The sequence below is a fragment of the Lutzomyia longipalpis genome, chromosome 1 (genome assembly GCF_024334085.1).
Source record: "Lutzomyia longipalpis isolate SR_M1_2022 chromosome 1, ASM2433408v1".
NCBI lineage: Eukaryota > Metazoa > Arthropoda > Insecta > Diptera > Psychodidae > Lutzomyia > Lutzomyia longipalpis.
The window spans coordinates 29288056-29302114 of record NC_074707.1 but is presented as its reverse complement, the minus strand read 5'-3'; the positions used below and the strand labels follow the sequence as shown (position 1 = coordinate 29302114).

Below are 14059 nucleotides of genomic sequence, written 5' to 3'. Positions count from 1 at the left end.
CCTGTTAAGGTTAAAATGTTGAATTGAATACAATAAGATGCTTTTGTAGCCTGATATTCTTACATGAAGCTATTGAAATCTAATGTATGGAGCTTTAAAGTAACTCAAAAGTTTTTTTCTTCAATTTTTAAAATATATAAAAATAAAAGAAAATTTTAAATATTAGATTTTCAGTAGAATTAAACAGTACAACGATCGTTATTTACGGCGCCTCCATTGCAGTTTCTTGCATATTCTAATCTTTTAGATCTGCCTGATAGGTCAATTAATATAAGGAATGATTTTTTCATTTATTGTTCGTTAAAAAACCGCTAAGATTAATTTTTGTTTAAAATTACTTTAGTAAAATAAGTTCCTACAATTTGTTTCTATTTTAGTTTAAATAAATCAAATAAAAATAATTTTTACAGTTTGTATTTTTTCATGTAAAATATTTTATTAAATGTTGTTGTGCATAGATGTAACAACGTGTTTTACCAGAGGCAATTAATTAGAATTAATCTTTTGAGAATATAAATTTAAAAAAAAACATTGCCCGTGGATATAAATAAAATTGAGAAAAAGTAATAAAATTATAAAGAAACCAGAGCGGAGCATGTAGGATTAAAGAGATTCAATTCACGTCTTCGTTTTCATTTGAGAAACAAATCAATCAATTGATGTCTGAAGCATGCACACACTTCTCATAATGTATTCGCATTTGGTCAATTTCCAGCCAGATAGTCGACGCTTGGGAATAGCATGATACCTATCGTTTGGATTGGAGAATAGCAAAAAGAAGTTCAAAGTATTTTGCTATTTGTATTCTTAAACCATTTAATTTTATTCACACACTAACTCCATGTGATTGGATTCACTTGCTATACGTTGCTGTTTATGTTCTTTTTTCAATCCCACCATCGACACTCTTTATTTTATACTTGTTTTCTTATAAAAAAAAATCCTCCACTCTTTAAAATTTATTTCGCGTGAAAAAGCTGCCGGCGAAGTTTATTCTCATTCTTAGCGTCGCACTGGAACTCCTTAAAGAATATTCATTTGGATTGACCTTCGCGAGATAACGCAAGAACACTGAGGCCAAATGGGTACAATACCCCCACCAGGTTCTTTTTTTTTTAATTTAAAAGAAAAATCTATCGAGCTTTTTTTTATATCAGCCCTCCACATATTTATAATATCTCTCTATACCTATACTACATATTTTTCATATCGCGTCTTATTTACTTATTCTTCTTTGATAGTCTGGTTTTTGAAGTAGGTACATATTCAATAAAACTGCACCCATTTTTGCTTGTGAGACGCATTAAAATGAATCAATTAGCCTCTTTGATTGATTGCCTCTGAAGCTCACGATGAATTTGTAATATAGGAATCAACGGCGTTGGCGCAAAAATAGCATGTTGAGAGATGCGTCGAAGAGGTGACAAGAAATCAAGGTGAAAACTTTCACTGAAGGGCCCAGCTTTTCTTAGCAAACACACCTATTGTGTCGCACTTTTCACACCTCAAACCCATATTGATGTATTTGCATAAAGTATCAATTTCCATGCGATGTATTTCAATGTTGAAGAAAACAGACCAAATGGTAGGGAGAGTATTTTAAGTGAAGGCTCATATTATTGAGAAAACCATTTGGCATTGCTGATGTGACAAAATCTTCAAATAAAACTTTAATAACACTCAATATAGAATTGGACTCAACTACAAGGAGTTCTAATCACGAAATTGCCTCAATTAATAATTTCATTGAATTTTACAAACTTTAATTAATAGTTTGACTTTCATATTGAAGGTACTGAAGAATAAAGAATTATGGAAGAATTATGAAAGATAAAATAGAACATTTATAACTCACAAAAAGTAAACATTCAGTGAGTGATTAACCTCGTACAAAGGTGTGAAAATCAATAGAGCCAATGAGCCTATAAAATGTTTATGATATGATCTACTAAAGTGCGTATTTATGGCTTTACAAATAAAGTCTTAAGAAATTATTTCTTATCTGAAATTAAACATTGAAATGTTGAAAATAAAATATTCTTCTTTGCCGCATAATATCACCAAAATTTTGATTAAAATTCTAGGATGACTCATGAGAGCTATGTTCCCTTCAAGGATAATGTTTCTTCGGGATTCGAACTCTCGTAACTTACATGTAACAAACCCCCATAAAAGCTCAAAGAACGTGCAACTAGAACCCCTCGGCTACCCAAGACTTCACTTTAACATAAAATTGCAATTTTAATTTCTCTGTGTCTGATCCAAAGGAACAGTCAAGAGTGTATAAGCGGATTATGATTATAAAGAAAAACAATAAGAATTTTTTTCCAGCATAAAATCGAATAAAATATTACTTTGAATTTTAAAATGCAGGGTACATTACCAATTGCCAACAATTAGCATTTAAATTTAAAGTCAGTTAGTGAAACAACTTTTTTTTTGCAAAGTCGGTCAGTCGAGGTTTCTATTCTAACCACTTTTCTCGATTTAGAAGATTATTCAGCGATTAAATATTCATTAATTAGGTTCAAGGCTCCACCAAAGTGTCTTACAAATTAATTTCATTCATGTCTCTGTTTGATCTTGGACACAAATAGAGACATTTTGGGATGGATTGCCATGTTCGGGGGTACCCAATACGACTTGGGTATGCGGTGTGATATAGATTTTTATATCTTTTTATTGTTTCTTGGCGTCTTTTTGCTCAATGAATCATAGCATTTTACCGCCCAATATGGGACACAGACAGTAATGAGATGCTCACCACATTCAGCGTCGCCCATGCAGAATTGAGGTTTACTCATTTTAGTGCCAAGAAGTGTTATATTCTCTCTTCGACATATTTTACTTCTTCTCATTATCATTTTCCTCTCGTGGAAGAAATACAAATTACAATGGAACTCTTTTTTTTCGGCAGGGAGGTGCGTTGTATCTCACCAAGACTATCTTAATTGCATTTCCTACGTTGAATATATATTTTTTTTACACTTGCGTGTGGCATTATCATTCATTTGGCACCACTACCTCTTAAGATTCTTTCAAAAGTCACTACAGAATTTCATGACACCATTTTCCATTTTTGTGATCCATTTTGGGAATGTTTCTTTTTTGTTGTTGCTGCTATTTCTTTGGGATAAAACGCCAATCTTAATTGAAGTACTTTTTGTTTAGGAAGCGTGCTATTTGGTCTCTAAAGCAATCTAATAACGTAAAAAAAGAAAAGAATGAAGCTCAAACAAAAAAAAAAACAAACATGCGACCCAACTATGTATGTTGCTATATAGGCCAGTTATTTCTTTTTGCTATATTGCCATATCTTCCATCTTCTCAAATATATGTATACAGTTTTCCTTTTAATATACTTTCCTACCATGCTATTAATTGCGCTTAAAGACTGTTAGAAATTGATCAAACGAAAAATATGAAGCAAAATATAACTCTCACACTATATTTATATATAGATCCATGATACTTTTAAACATCTAAAACGATTAAAATGGTTTAAAAAAAAAATACGCTTGTGAAGCTCACCCGACAATGGAATTATTCCACGATGATTTATTAAAGCGTAAAGAGCTGATCCATCAACTCCTTCAGAATTTCTCGTAGGTTATTAAGCACAAATCATGTTAGAATTTTTATTGAAGAAAAAAGAGACACGATATGCTGGAAATGAACATAGAATACAACCTGCACTGATTTTCTTTTTCGTCTTTTTTTCGACCTACCACACAATGCTGGCTGCTGGAAGAATGTGGGATTCAAAATAACATCCACACTCTTTTTCATTCACGCATAATTTTAATCCAACAATTAATGGACAGAGGGTTCCTTCTTCAACATATTCACGGATTGTTCAGCATTTTATTTCATTTCCAAATCCTAAATGCGAGAAGATTTTTTTCCATCAGGGATTTCATGATGCGAGAATGAATGACTATCATAAAACAAGGCTGAATAACTTTAAAAAAATTTAGGTGATGTACAAGGTGTCTATTTAATGGTTATGACTGTGCATTCTTGGACTTTTGCAAAATAAATATCTAATATTATGTTGATGTAGATATTTCTCTATTAGTTGGTGTTCCACTTCGTGGCCAACACCAATATTGTAATCGTCGGAAAAACCGACTACCTCAGATCGGGTTCAAACTTGGTATGAACACGTTTTAGACATCCCACATTACGAAAATGGTGGTGGAAAATTTTTGATCCGGCCGGCCTGCCGTCCGGCCTGCCGGCCTGCCGTCCAGGACTCTAAACTTTGCCTTATAGCTCGAGAACGGTAACAGATAGAGACTTCCGGTTTGAAGTTTTCTATAGAAATGTAGGTGTAAAATTTCATTTTTTGACATTTTCAAAATCCAAGATGGCTGCCGTCCGCCATTTTGAAACACCGTCAACCAGTTTCCTTATAGATAGAGATCTGAAATTTTATTATGTTGTAGAGCTCAGTGAGACATTTTCATCGATAATTCATACTTGAAAATCGGTCAAGCGGTTTAGCAAATATGGCGGCCTAAAGCAAAAAGTGTTTTTTCGATATAACTCGAGAACGGCTTGACCGATTTTGACCAACTTAGGTTCAAATGAAAGGTTTCGATAAGCCCTACAACTGTCTAGAGCATTCCAAGTTCCAAAAACATCCGCAAGAGGCGCTAAAAACAAAAACAAAAATTGCCTAACTTTAAGGGGCAATTAAGTGAAGATCTAACAAATCCAGGAAAAAGAAAATTACCAATGGAGGCAGCAGAGCTTTTCCAGGAGCGGGACCAGGCGATGGAGGCTGCAGAGGAGGTGATAACTAGGAAGAAGGTCTACGAGGCACAAGTTCGAAAAGAATTAAGTGAAGATCTAACAAATCCAGGAAAAAGAAAATTACCAATGGAGGCAGCAGAGTTTTTCCAGGAGCGGGACCAGGCGATGGAGGCTGCAGAGGAGGTGATAAATAGAAAGAATGCCTACGAGGCACAAGTTCGGCAGTTGGGGAAAAAGGTCAAGACATACTTGGAGAGTTTGGAAGGAAACGTGAATGCAAGAGGTAATAAAAATTTAAAGAAAATTTTATTAAATAATTGATTAATTATAATTTTTTAAATTTTTTTTAGAACTTCAAGAAGTCCGTGATGTATACCGCCGAAAATTTGGGTTTCTCAAGAACTATGAATAAAAATTAACAAGGCCCTACGGCCGGAATGATCCGGACGCGCCACCAATTTTATTAATTTCATTAATAAAATAATTCATTAATAAAATAAACTAATTTGTGTAAAAATTCTTTCTTTTTCCCTCTTTTATCCACTTCACAACATCTTTTTCTCTACTTGAGTGTGTTGGTATTCTTGATGGTACGTGCAGCCCATTGCACAGAGGAAGATGGGTGGAATTTTCGTGCCCAGAAGCTTCTTGCCGGCATTACCCACAGATCTCCATGTCCAGGAAACATGCAGCCCATGCACGGAGGAAGATGGGTGGAATTTTCGTGCCCAGTAGCTTCTTGCCGGCATTACCCACAGATCTCAACTTTGCATCTTTCAATACCACTTACAAAAGAAATTACAACGCATAGACTGACCCCTCCACGTTGTGGTATACCAACTCTTATAACTAGACGCGTTATGATTGACTTTTCAATACAATCCTATACTCAACAATGCCAACAACTATTGCCTTAAGATGTGTTTATGCTAACAGAGAGGAGAGTTAATTAGTAATTGACTCTTCTTGCTGAAGTGGAATGCAACAAAATTATACCGAATGGAATAAAATAAATATACCTACCTGCTCTTCCCCTTGATACTACATGTTCATGTCTATATATTCGTATAGCTTGGCTTATGTTGCAGAGTTGGAATTTTCCAGATGGATCTTTTAATGTTTTGAGAAAAGAGAGAAAAAGTAAAAATTGGGGAAATGAAGCAAAAGATTTGAGAGTTAAGATTTCCTTAATATACTTTAAATCAATTGCAACATTTCGGAGAATTTTATCTCCTTCCTCAGGTACAAAATATTTAAGGCACCTCTTATCTAAATGATTTTGATTAAAGTTCCTAGAAGAAAACGTTTTAGAAAGATGAGCTAAAAATGAATCTATTTTCTTTCAACTCCAATGGTAATGTATTTATATGTACCACAAGCATGTCTTAAATAAAATATTGAATGTGATCTTGCCTTGAAATAAGAAGATACGTGAGATGGAGGAGACAGAAAATGATAAATAGGGAGACTCTAAGATGAAAATAGTGCGTAAAGGGATAATTTAACTTCCATTATTACCTAATCTATTCAAAAAGTAAATTGTAGGATGAAGGAGTTGAAGGAAAAATGATATTTCTGTGTTTCCAGGTTAAGAAGATTACGAACCCTCCTCAATTTATATTCATTGTATAAAGGAATTAATAAGTTTTGTAATTTTATTTCTTGTATTTTGTCTGCTCTCTCTCTTCTTACATCTTTTAGACCTTTTTGGTTTATTTCCTTTATTTATATTGTATTGTTGGGATTGTATACATCGTTTTTGTAAGCTCTTAGTCTGAGAACTCTGAGAATGACGGGATTGTATCAAATTCACTGATTTTAGGGAAATAGTCTGATTATTTTTTTAATTTGCTTAAAGAGTTTGAAAGTGAACTGAAGATCGTTTTGTAACGGACAGAATTTGAAAAATTAAATTCTTTTGTCATGGTCCCGCTGGGATATTTTATAATCGATTTCACGCGTTCCATCGGGATGAAAAAGTGACCAAAAAAGGAAAAAAGCGCAAAAGAATTTTCTTTCGAGGTTTTCGCAAAATTTTCTTCAATATTGTTGTGAAACTTGGCAATTTCATCTAAAATCTTGTATTAGCGATAAATAGGACGTTTTGCTGTTGAAATTCAGTAAAAAAATCTTCAGGAAGTTTGCAAGCCAGAAACTTCGGTGTTACATAACCTCAAAATGGGGGATCGAGGGAAAATTTGTTCCGTGACCGTGAACAATTTTATGTAAGTTTCTATATTGAAGGACCTTAAATGGGAATTCCTTGTTAATTTGCTTTGTCTTTTGCAGTACTTACGATTCGGTGAAGATGTACTGTGGGCCATATTTGAATGTCATCATCGGCCCCAATGGTACAGGGAAGTCAACACTTGTGGCGGCGATTGTAATTGGAATGGGAGGGACTTGTAGCACCTTGTCGCGTGGGAAGACTCTTGTGGATTACATTAAAAACGGAAAGAAGAAGGCTGCAGTTGCTATTGAGATTTACAAGGACGACTCACGTAATGTGGTTGAGTTCAATCGCATCTTCGACAACTCCGGCAAGGAAATCTGGAGGATTGACAAGAAGCCGGTCACACAGAAGGCTTACATTGAGCAAGTACGTCAATTCAACATCCAGGTGGACAATCTGTGTCAATTCCTGCCACAGGATCGTGTTCAGGATTTTGCAAAGATGAATCCGGAGGAAATTTTCATCAATACCGTGAAGTCCGTCTGCAGTGCTGAGGCTCATGAGCAATTCCAGGAGTTGCGCAACATGGAGAAATCCTCCATTTCATCCAACACCGACATTGCCAAGTGGAAGAATGAGCTGAAAGAAGTTGAAGCGACAAATGAGCAGCTCAAACTGCGCATTGACAACATGGAGAAGAGAACAGTTCTCCTGGAAAAGCTTCAGGTGGGTAAGATCAAGAAGATCCACATGGACATCGAAGAGCTCAATAAGAAGGTAGAGGATTGCAAGCGTGATCTCGAGGATGCAAAGAAGGCCCTGAAGGAGCACGAGAAAAAGTTGGCACCCCTTCAGGCCGAATGCAAAGACTACACACTTCAGGTGAAGAAGATTGATGGAGATATTGTCTCGTGTATGGATGCGACGTCAAAGATGCGCAGTGAGTTGTCTTCAATGGAGCAGCAGGTGGATGAACTCGAATCCAAAATCCGTATGGCTAAAGTTGCTGTGGCGAATGCTAAGAAGCATAGGGAGAGCCAAAATGCAGAAATTGCCGAGGAAACCACTGTCCTGACAGCCATTCTGCAGGATCTCGAGGAAAGTGCCAAGCAGCAACCGGAATTGGAGGCAAAGGTGCCATCTCTCAGGGAACGCCTCAAGGACATGCGTCACATCACCAAGGAGCTTGAGAAAGAGAGGCAGAAATATGTCGATGAGCGTGACTTGGAAATTAAGACTGCGATTCAGAACACAAAGCGGAAGATTGCAGATTTGCAGGATGTGGAGAAGAGGCATCTGGCAGCCATGGAGAGTCGCTATCCGGACATGTATAAAGCAACAATGTGGCTTCATGACAATCGTGATCAATTCCGTGGAAAAGTCTACGATCCAATCATCATTGAGGTAAATTTTAAAGTTTCTTATCTTTTGCCTTTTATTCACGATTCGTTGATTTTTAGCTGAAACTTAAGGATGCCCGAGAGGGAAAGTACTTGGAAAATGTCATCGCAGTGAGAGATTTGACAGCCATAGTGTGCGAGGACACCGAAGACATGAAATTGTTGGTGAAGAAGCTCACCAAAGAAATGCATTTGACGGTGAATGTTCTTCAGAGCAAGGCGGCAAGTCAAATTAATTTTACTCCCAGAGTCCCGATTAGTCAGCTCACGTAAGTTTTCTCACTCCTTTTAAATAACTTTTCTTCGTTAAAAAAGGATTTTTTTCTTTTAGTCGCTTTGGATTCTCGAAGTTTTTGCTGGATATGGTTGAGGGTCCATTCCCAATTCTCAACTACCTCTGCAAGATTTATCAACTTCAGAACATTCCAGTTGGGAATGAGAATACGAGCAAGAATTTGGATGAAGTCACCAGATCGGGGCTTGTGAACTTTTTCTTCACACCAAATCATCGATATGCCGTGGCAAAGTCCAAGTATTCCAGCGCTACGTCCACTACGTGCATTGAGATCAAAGGGAAGCAACTCCTCTCAGTTGCTGTGAATCCGGTTGTCTTGCAGAATGAACAGAGAACTTTGGGGGATTTGCAGCGAAGGAGTGATTCGATGTCCGTTGACATTGCCGAATGCGAGAGGAAGATTTCATGGAATGAGAGCAATGCCCGCGATTTGAATGTTCAACTGAAGGAGATTGAGGGGAAGATTCAGCAATTTGCAGGACTTGGCAAGAGGGTGAAATTGCAGAAGAGAAAGTTGGACAATATTAGGGCTACAATGGTAGATGTTGAGGCTGAGGAGGAGAAATGCAAGAAAGTTACTGAAGAGTCTGTGAGGAAAATGCTCGAAGTGATCAAGAAGATGGCAAATTCGGCGGAGATGTTCGAGGAAAAGGAGATAGATCTCATGTATCATCGAGACTACCTAAAGAGATACCATGCGGATAATGCTGACATTAAGGCGCGTCTCTGTGAAGCGGAGATAGCAGTGGAGAGTGCCAAGAGGCTTGTATCTCAGATTCAGCAAATTTTGGAAGCTTACAAGAAGAAGGTGACTGGGCACAAAAATGATATCAAGGCACTCATTGAGGATGTCTTTGAGGGCAATTTGAACTACATGGAACGTCCAGAATTCCATGAGTTGCCAAATGCGGTGGCAGAACTCGATGAGGAGATTAGTAATCTTCAGGCGCAAGTGGATTGTATGGAGGGACGCAATGAGAGGGTTATTGAGGAGTATGCGGCACGTCAGAAGAAGATTGAAGAGCTGTGCGGTATGATAGCCAATCACAGTGGGGTGCATCAGAAGTTGAAGCGAGATATGGCTCAATTGCATGGAAAGTGGTTCCCAGGAATACAAGAAGTCATCCAGACCATAAATTCGAAATTTTCCGGTTTCATGGCAACGATGGGATTTGCTGGAGAAGTTTCGCTTACGCGTGTAAGTGAGGTAAGCAGAGTTTTGTTTCCTTTTTTTCGCATTTCTTGTTCCATAAATGCATCTTTGTTTTATATTTAAGTACGAATACTCAAGCTATGGAATCTGCATAAGGGTAGTCTATCGCAACAATGAGTCTCTACAGCAACTCAATAGCTTCCTTCAGTCCGGTGGGGAGCGCACCGTGGCCATTGCGACGTACACATTGGCACTGCAGCATCTTAGTCAGGTGCCCTTCCGCTGTGTCGATGAGATCAATCAGGGAATGGATCCAAAGAATGAACGCAAGATTTTCGAGATGCTCGTCGATGAGACTTCCAAGCCGGGAATGTCTCAGTACTTTTTCATCACTCCAAAGGTTTGTATTTTCAGCAGTGAAAAGTCTCTTAAATATTCTCTTAACATTTCTTTGTCTTTTTTACAGCTTCTTCCGGGCGTTAAGACAAACAAATACATGGTTTTCCATTGCGTCTTCAATGGACCACATATTGAGACTCCTCTGCTCTTCATAAATGACAACAGCACCGATAACTATTACCCAAAAAACTGAATTACAGGTATTATTTCACTTACTTTCATTTAAACTTTCTTATAATGTGATTAAGCTAATTTAATCCAAACCATGTGAATTTCTTATTCGATTCTTTTATGAACTAACTGAATTCCCTAACTTCTCAATATCATAAAATACATTATGATTAAAACTCTGTGTAATATTGAATTCAAAGAAACATGAAATAAAGTTTTAATTTTCGACTTTCACATTAAAAACTATTTTTTTTACATACCAAAATAAGAACTTACCTTTGTTTGAGATCAAAAATTTATAAACATACTCAAATTTTGCCCATAATTGATCAATTATTGAGCTCAATATTGAGTCAATGTAGGTTTGCATGAATTTTTACCTGAGATTGACCAATGATTGATCAATCAATTGACTGGCTCAATTAATTTATCAATTATTGATTGAGGTTTTGTTGACTGAATAACTTGTTTACTGGGTAAGTATAAAATACAGGGTGGCCAGGAAATTAGGGCATGATTTTAACCGCGAATAACTTTTGATTGGATTGAGATATCTGAAAACTTCTGCCACCAAAAGAAGCGTAAACTCAAAAATCGATATCTTAAAAATTGTAGTCGCTAGAGCAAAAAATGCCAAAGAAATCAAAATATTCAGCAGACGAACATTTCTTTATTTTTAGTCTTAAATTGGTACAGACTGAGCGGCAATAGCATAAAAAGTACTAAATTCTATTCGAAGAAGTAAAATTCAATTTAGAACTTTATAGATTTTTTAGTACAATTTCTCATTTTATTCGGAACTTTTTTTCAGCTAGAATTAACTGTTTTTGAATAAAATTTAGTACTTTTTCAGCTTGAATTTTCTATTGCTTTGGTTAGAATTTAGTATTTTTAAAAAATTGAATATTATGAAGTAAATTCAATAATTAAAAGTACTAAATTCTAATCGAAAATATACTAAATTCTAGCCAAAAATATAGTAAATTCTAACTGGAAAAGTACTGAATCCAATAAAAAAAGTACTAATTTTAAGCTGTAAAAGTACTAAATTTAAGGCGAATAAGATGTACTAAATTTAATCCTAAAAAGTAGTAAAAAAAAGTAAATTCTGACAGAAAGTAAATTCAAGCTGAAGAAGTACTAAATTCTAACTGAAAATGAGAATATTCAGATCTTCGAATATATTGTGATTGAAAATTGGGAATTTTTGAAATTCTCCTTCCGGTGAGCGTCGATTTCGAGAATTTCAAAAATTCCCAATTTTCAATCTAAATAACACGTCGGCCTACCACAATATATTGTGATTATTCGCTAATCTTGGGATTGTTCGCCAAAACAATCAAACTATTCGGCAGATAAACACCTTTGATAAAAAAGTTAAAATGTTAAAATACAATGAAAATTCATTTTTATAAGGTAAGATTTCCTGTTGAAGGGAAAAAGAGTCGCTATTGGTTTATTAAACTCCCTTTAGAAAATTAACAATGAACTAGTTCAGAATAATAGTAAATTAATTTAATTAAATCAGAGAAGTAAACATGGTAAGAATTGAATGGCATTGGCACAGATAATACGAATATAGATAATTTTAACTCGATGAATTTATGTAAATTTTATAGGCCAACATCCTTATTTTCTCGCTCCCACGCAGTCTTAAAAAATATACATATAAAAACAATACGGTAAATTTTACTAAATTCCCCACAAGCATACAGCGAAGGGTTTTACATGCTCTCTTTCTTTCGTAACGTCTTTTTTTTTTGGTTTTTATTTGTGAGTTTTATATAAAGAAAAAAGTTCCTGACCTGCGGCATTGCACCCAAAGGTAATGCAGGTTTAGAAGCATAATTTCTATTTAAAAAAAATACTTCATTTTTTTTTTCGTTTTGTTGAACTTGCGGTGGGTTTTTCTTTAAACGATAAATTGAATGAGATAGAGTGGTTTGTAAATTGTTTCTCGAGAAATACAATTTATTTATCTTTTCCTTGATGGCATTTTTTTTCAATGTCAATGTGTCAATTTTGCTTGAATTTGTGACGCAGAAACATCAATAAATTGCCCATTTCATGTCTCTCCTCATTTACTTGTAATTGATTAAATAAAATAATGCAATTACTCCTGTGAATGGAGGAATTTTATTGACTGAATTGCCATTTTACCTTTTTTGGTGCTAAAATATCTTGCGTGTTACATCTCATTGTTTTCCTTTGAGGAATATCTCGTCGGCAAAAGCTACCTATGGTAAGAAAATAAAAGTCGAACACATTCAATATACCATCTCGCCAATGCGATAGTTTATGGGCGTTTGGTACAATTCCTTCATTGGAGGAGAGAGACAATAAATATTACGAGGAGAAATTATATACTTTTTTTTTTCTTTCAAAATGGGTATTTAGAAGAAATTGCCGTGCTCACACAATTTACTATTTTGTCGATAATTTTTATTGGACTTTCCCATAAATAGCAACTACTTTTTCAAGGTGAATAAATCTAATGTTGTGCCATAAAAAAAAACTTGGAATTCACGGATGAGGGAAGGAATTACAAGAGAGAGAAGGTAGCAAAGAGAGGCCCATAATTAGTGTGGCGTAATTAAAAAATGTTATATGTGGCGCGGCTGATAATTTTACAAATTTGTCAGTTGGAAATGAAGTGACAGCAATTTGTTCGCTCAAAGGTAATTAAACTTGCGCAGTGGAGGATAATCTCGCGCCATAATATTTTGTCATACAAGAAATTGAGGGAGAGACGACGCGAAGAGGCGATAGAAAATATGACGATGTTGCAATTGAAACGAGAAATAATCACCCAACATTTACGAGTAATGCTTGACGATCGGAACAACTATAAGAAAGAAAATCAAAAATTTCACTTTGGAATGCAATACTTGAGCTCTTTTGAAAATTATATCGCAGCAATGCCCACTACAGTACACGTCGTATAGGTCGTATATCATATGAGTATAATTTTGTAATTTGTATTTCTTAACATCTCAACTTCAAGAAGTTCTTATCGTTGCGTGGAGTGTAAACGCAAATATTGTGAAATTTTTCTCACATATGATTATTGGGCGATGTAAGAAATCGACACGGTCATGATTTTGCCACTTAAAATCCTCGAAATATACACACATTAAAATTTTTCATCAATTTTATATTGCATGTACAGGTTCATTGCTACATTATTGGTAAAAGGAAATGAATGAAGGAAGTTATTTAGCGCGGGTTTACCTCTAAAAGGTAACGCCAAAGGAAATTGCACAAAAAAGATGGTCTATAAATTCATTATTTTTTATGATTTCTTAATTTAAACCCGGATAAGTCCAAGAATTTTTTGGAATCGCAGTGACGACAACTTTACCTTTGTATTGAAATCAAAATCTGAAACGTAAAAAAAAAATGTTTTTTTTTGCATTTTTCCTATCTTCCCCATTGAATCGAATGTAATCTGTCTTATATTCTGAGCTTGCGATTAAAATTTTTAGGCTAGGACCTACCTAGGCTAGGCGTACCATGATTAACCCATCGAGGTTTCGATTTTCTAACCTAAAACTTTAAAGTTTATTGGTATGCCGTACTATAGCTGTGTAGCATCACCTTTAGGTTTGACTATTAGCCACGGACTAAGTCCGTGCGCAGGGGGAACCGGATTATAGAATCACTCGTGCAGGTTGTCAAACATCTCCGGCTACGAGCGAGGCATGCGACTA

The 14059-nt window shown here is 35.6% G+C and overlaps 1 protein-coding gene across 1 annotated transcript; it reads left to right on the top strand.

The window, feature by feature from the left end:
• The first annotated feature begins 6725 nt into the window (after nt 1-6725).
• Nucleotides 6726-10592, top strand: LOC129797448 (structural maintenance of chromosomes protein 5-like). The gene is made up of 6 exons (XM_055840023.1): nt 6726-6983; nt 7048-8335; nt 8392-8600; nt 8663-9833; nt 9904-10179; nt 10246-10592. The coding sequence occupies exons 1-6, from the start codon at nt 6937-6939 to the stop codon at nt 10369-10371; spliced, it is 3117 nt and encodes a 1038-aa protein (XP_055695998.1). The 5' UTR covers nt 6726-6936; the 3' UTR covers nt 10372-10592.
• The last annotated feature ends 3467 nt before the right edge of the window (nt 10593-14059 follow it).

Bases quoted from the DNA above. Each gene is read 5' to 3' on its own strand.
- LOC129797448 (XM_055840023.1), top strand. From the start codon at position 6,937: ATGGGGGATCGAGGGAAAATTTGTTCCGTGACCGTGAACAATTTTAT. The intron at 8,601-8,662 runs GTAAGTTTTCTC...TTTTTCTTTTAG, and splicing joins GTCCCGATTAGTCAGCTCAC to TCGCTTTGGATTCTCGAAGT. The intron at 9,834-9,903 runs GTAAGCAGAGTT...TTTATATTTAAG, and splicing joins CGCTTACGCGTGTAAGTGAG to TACGAATACTCAAGCTATGG.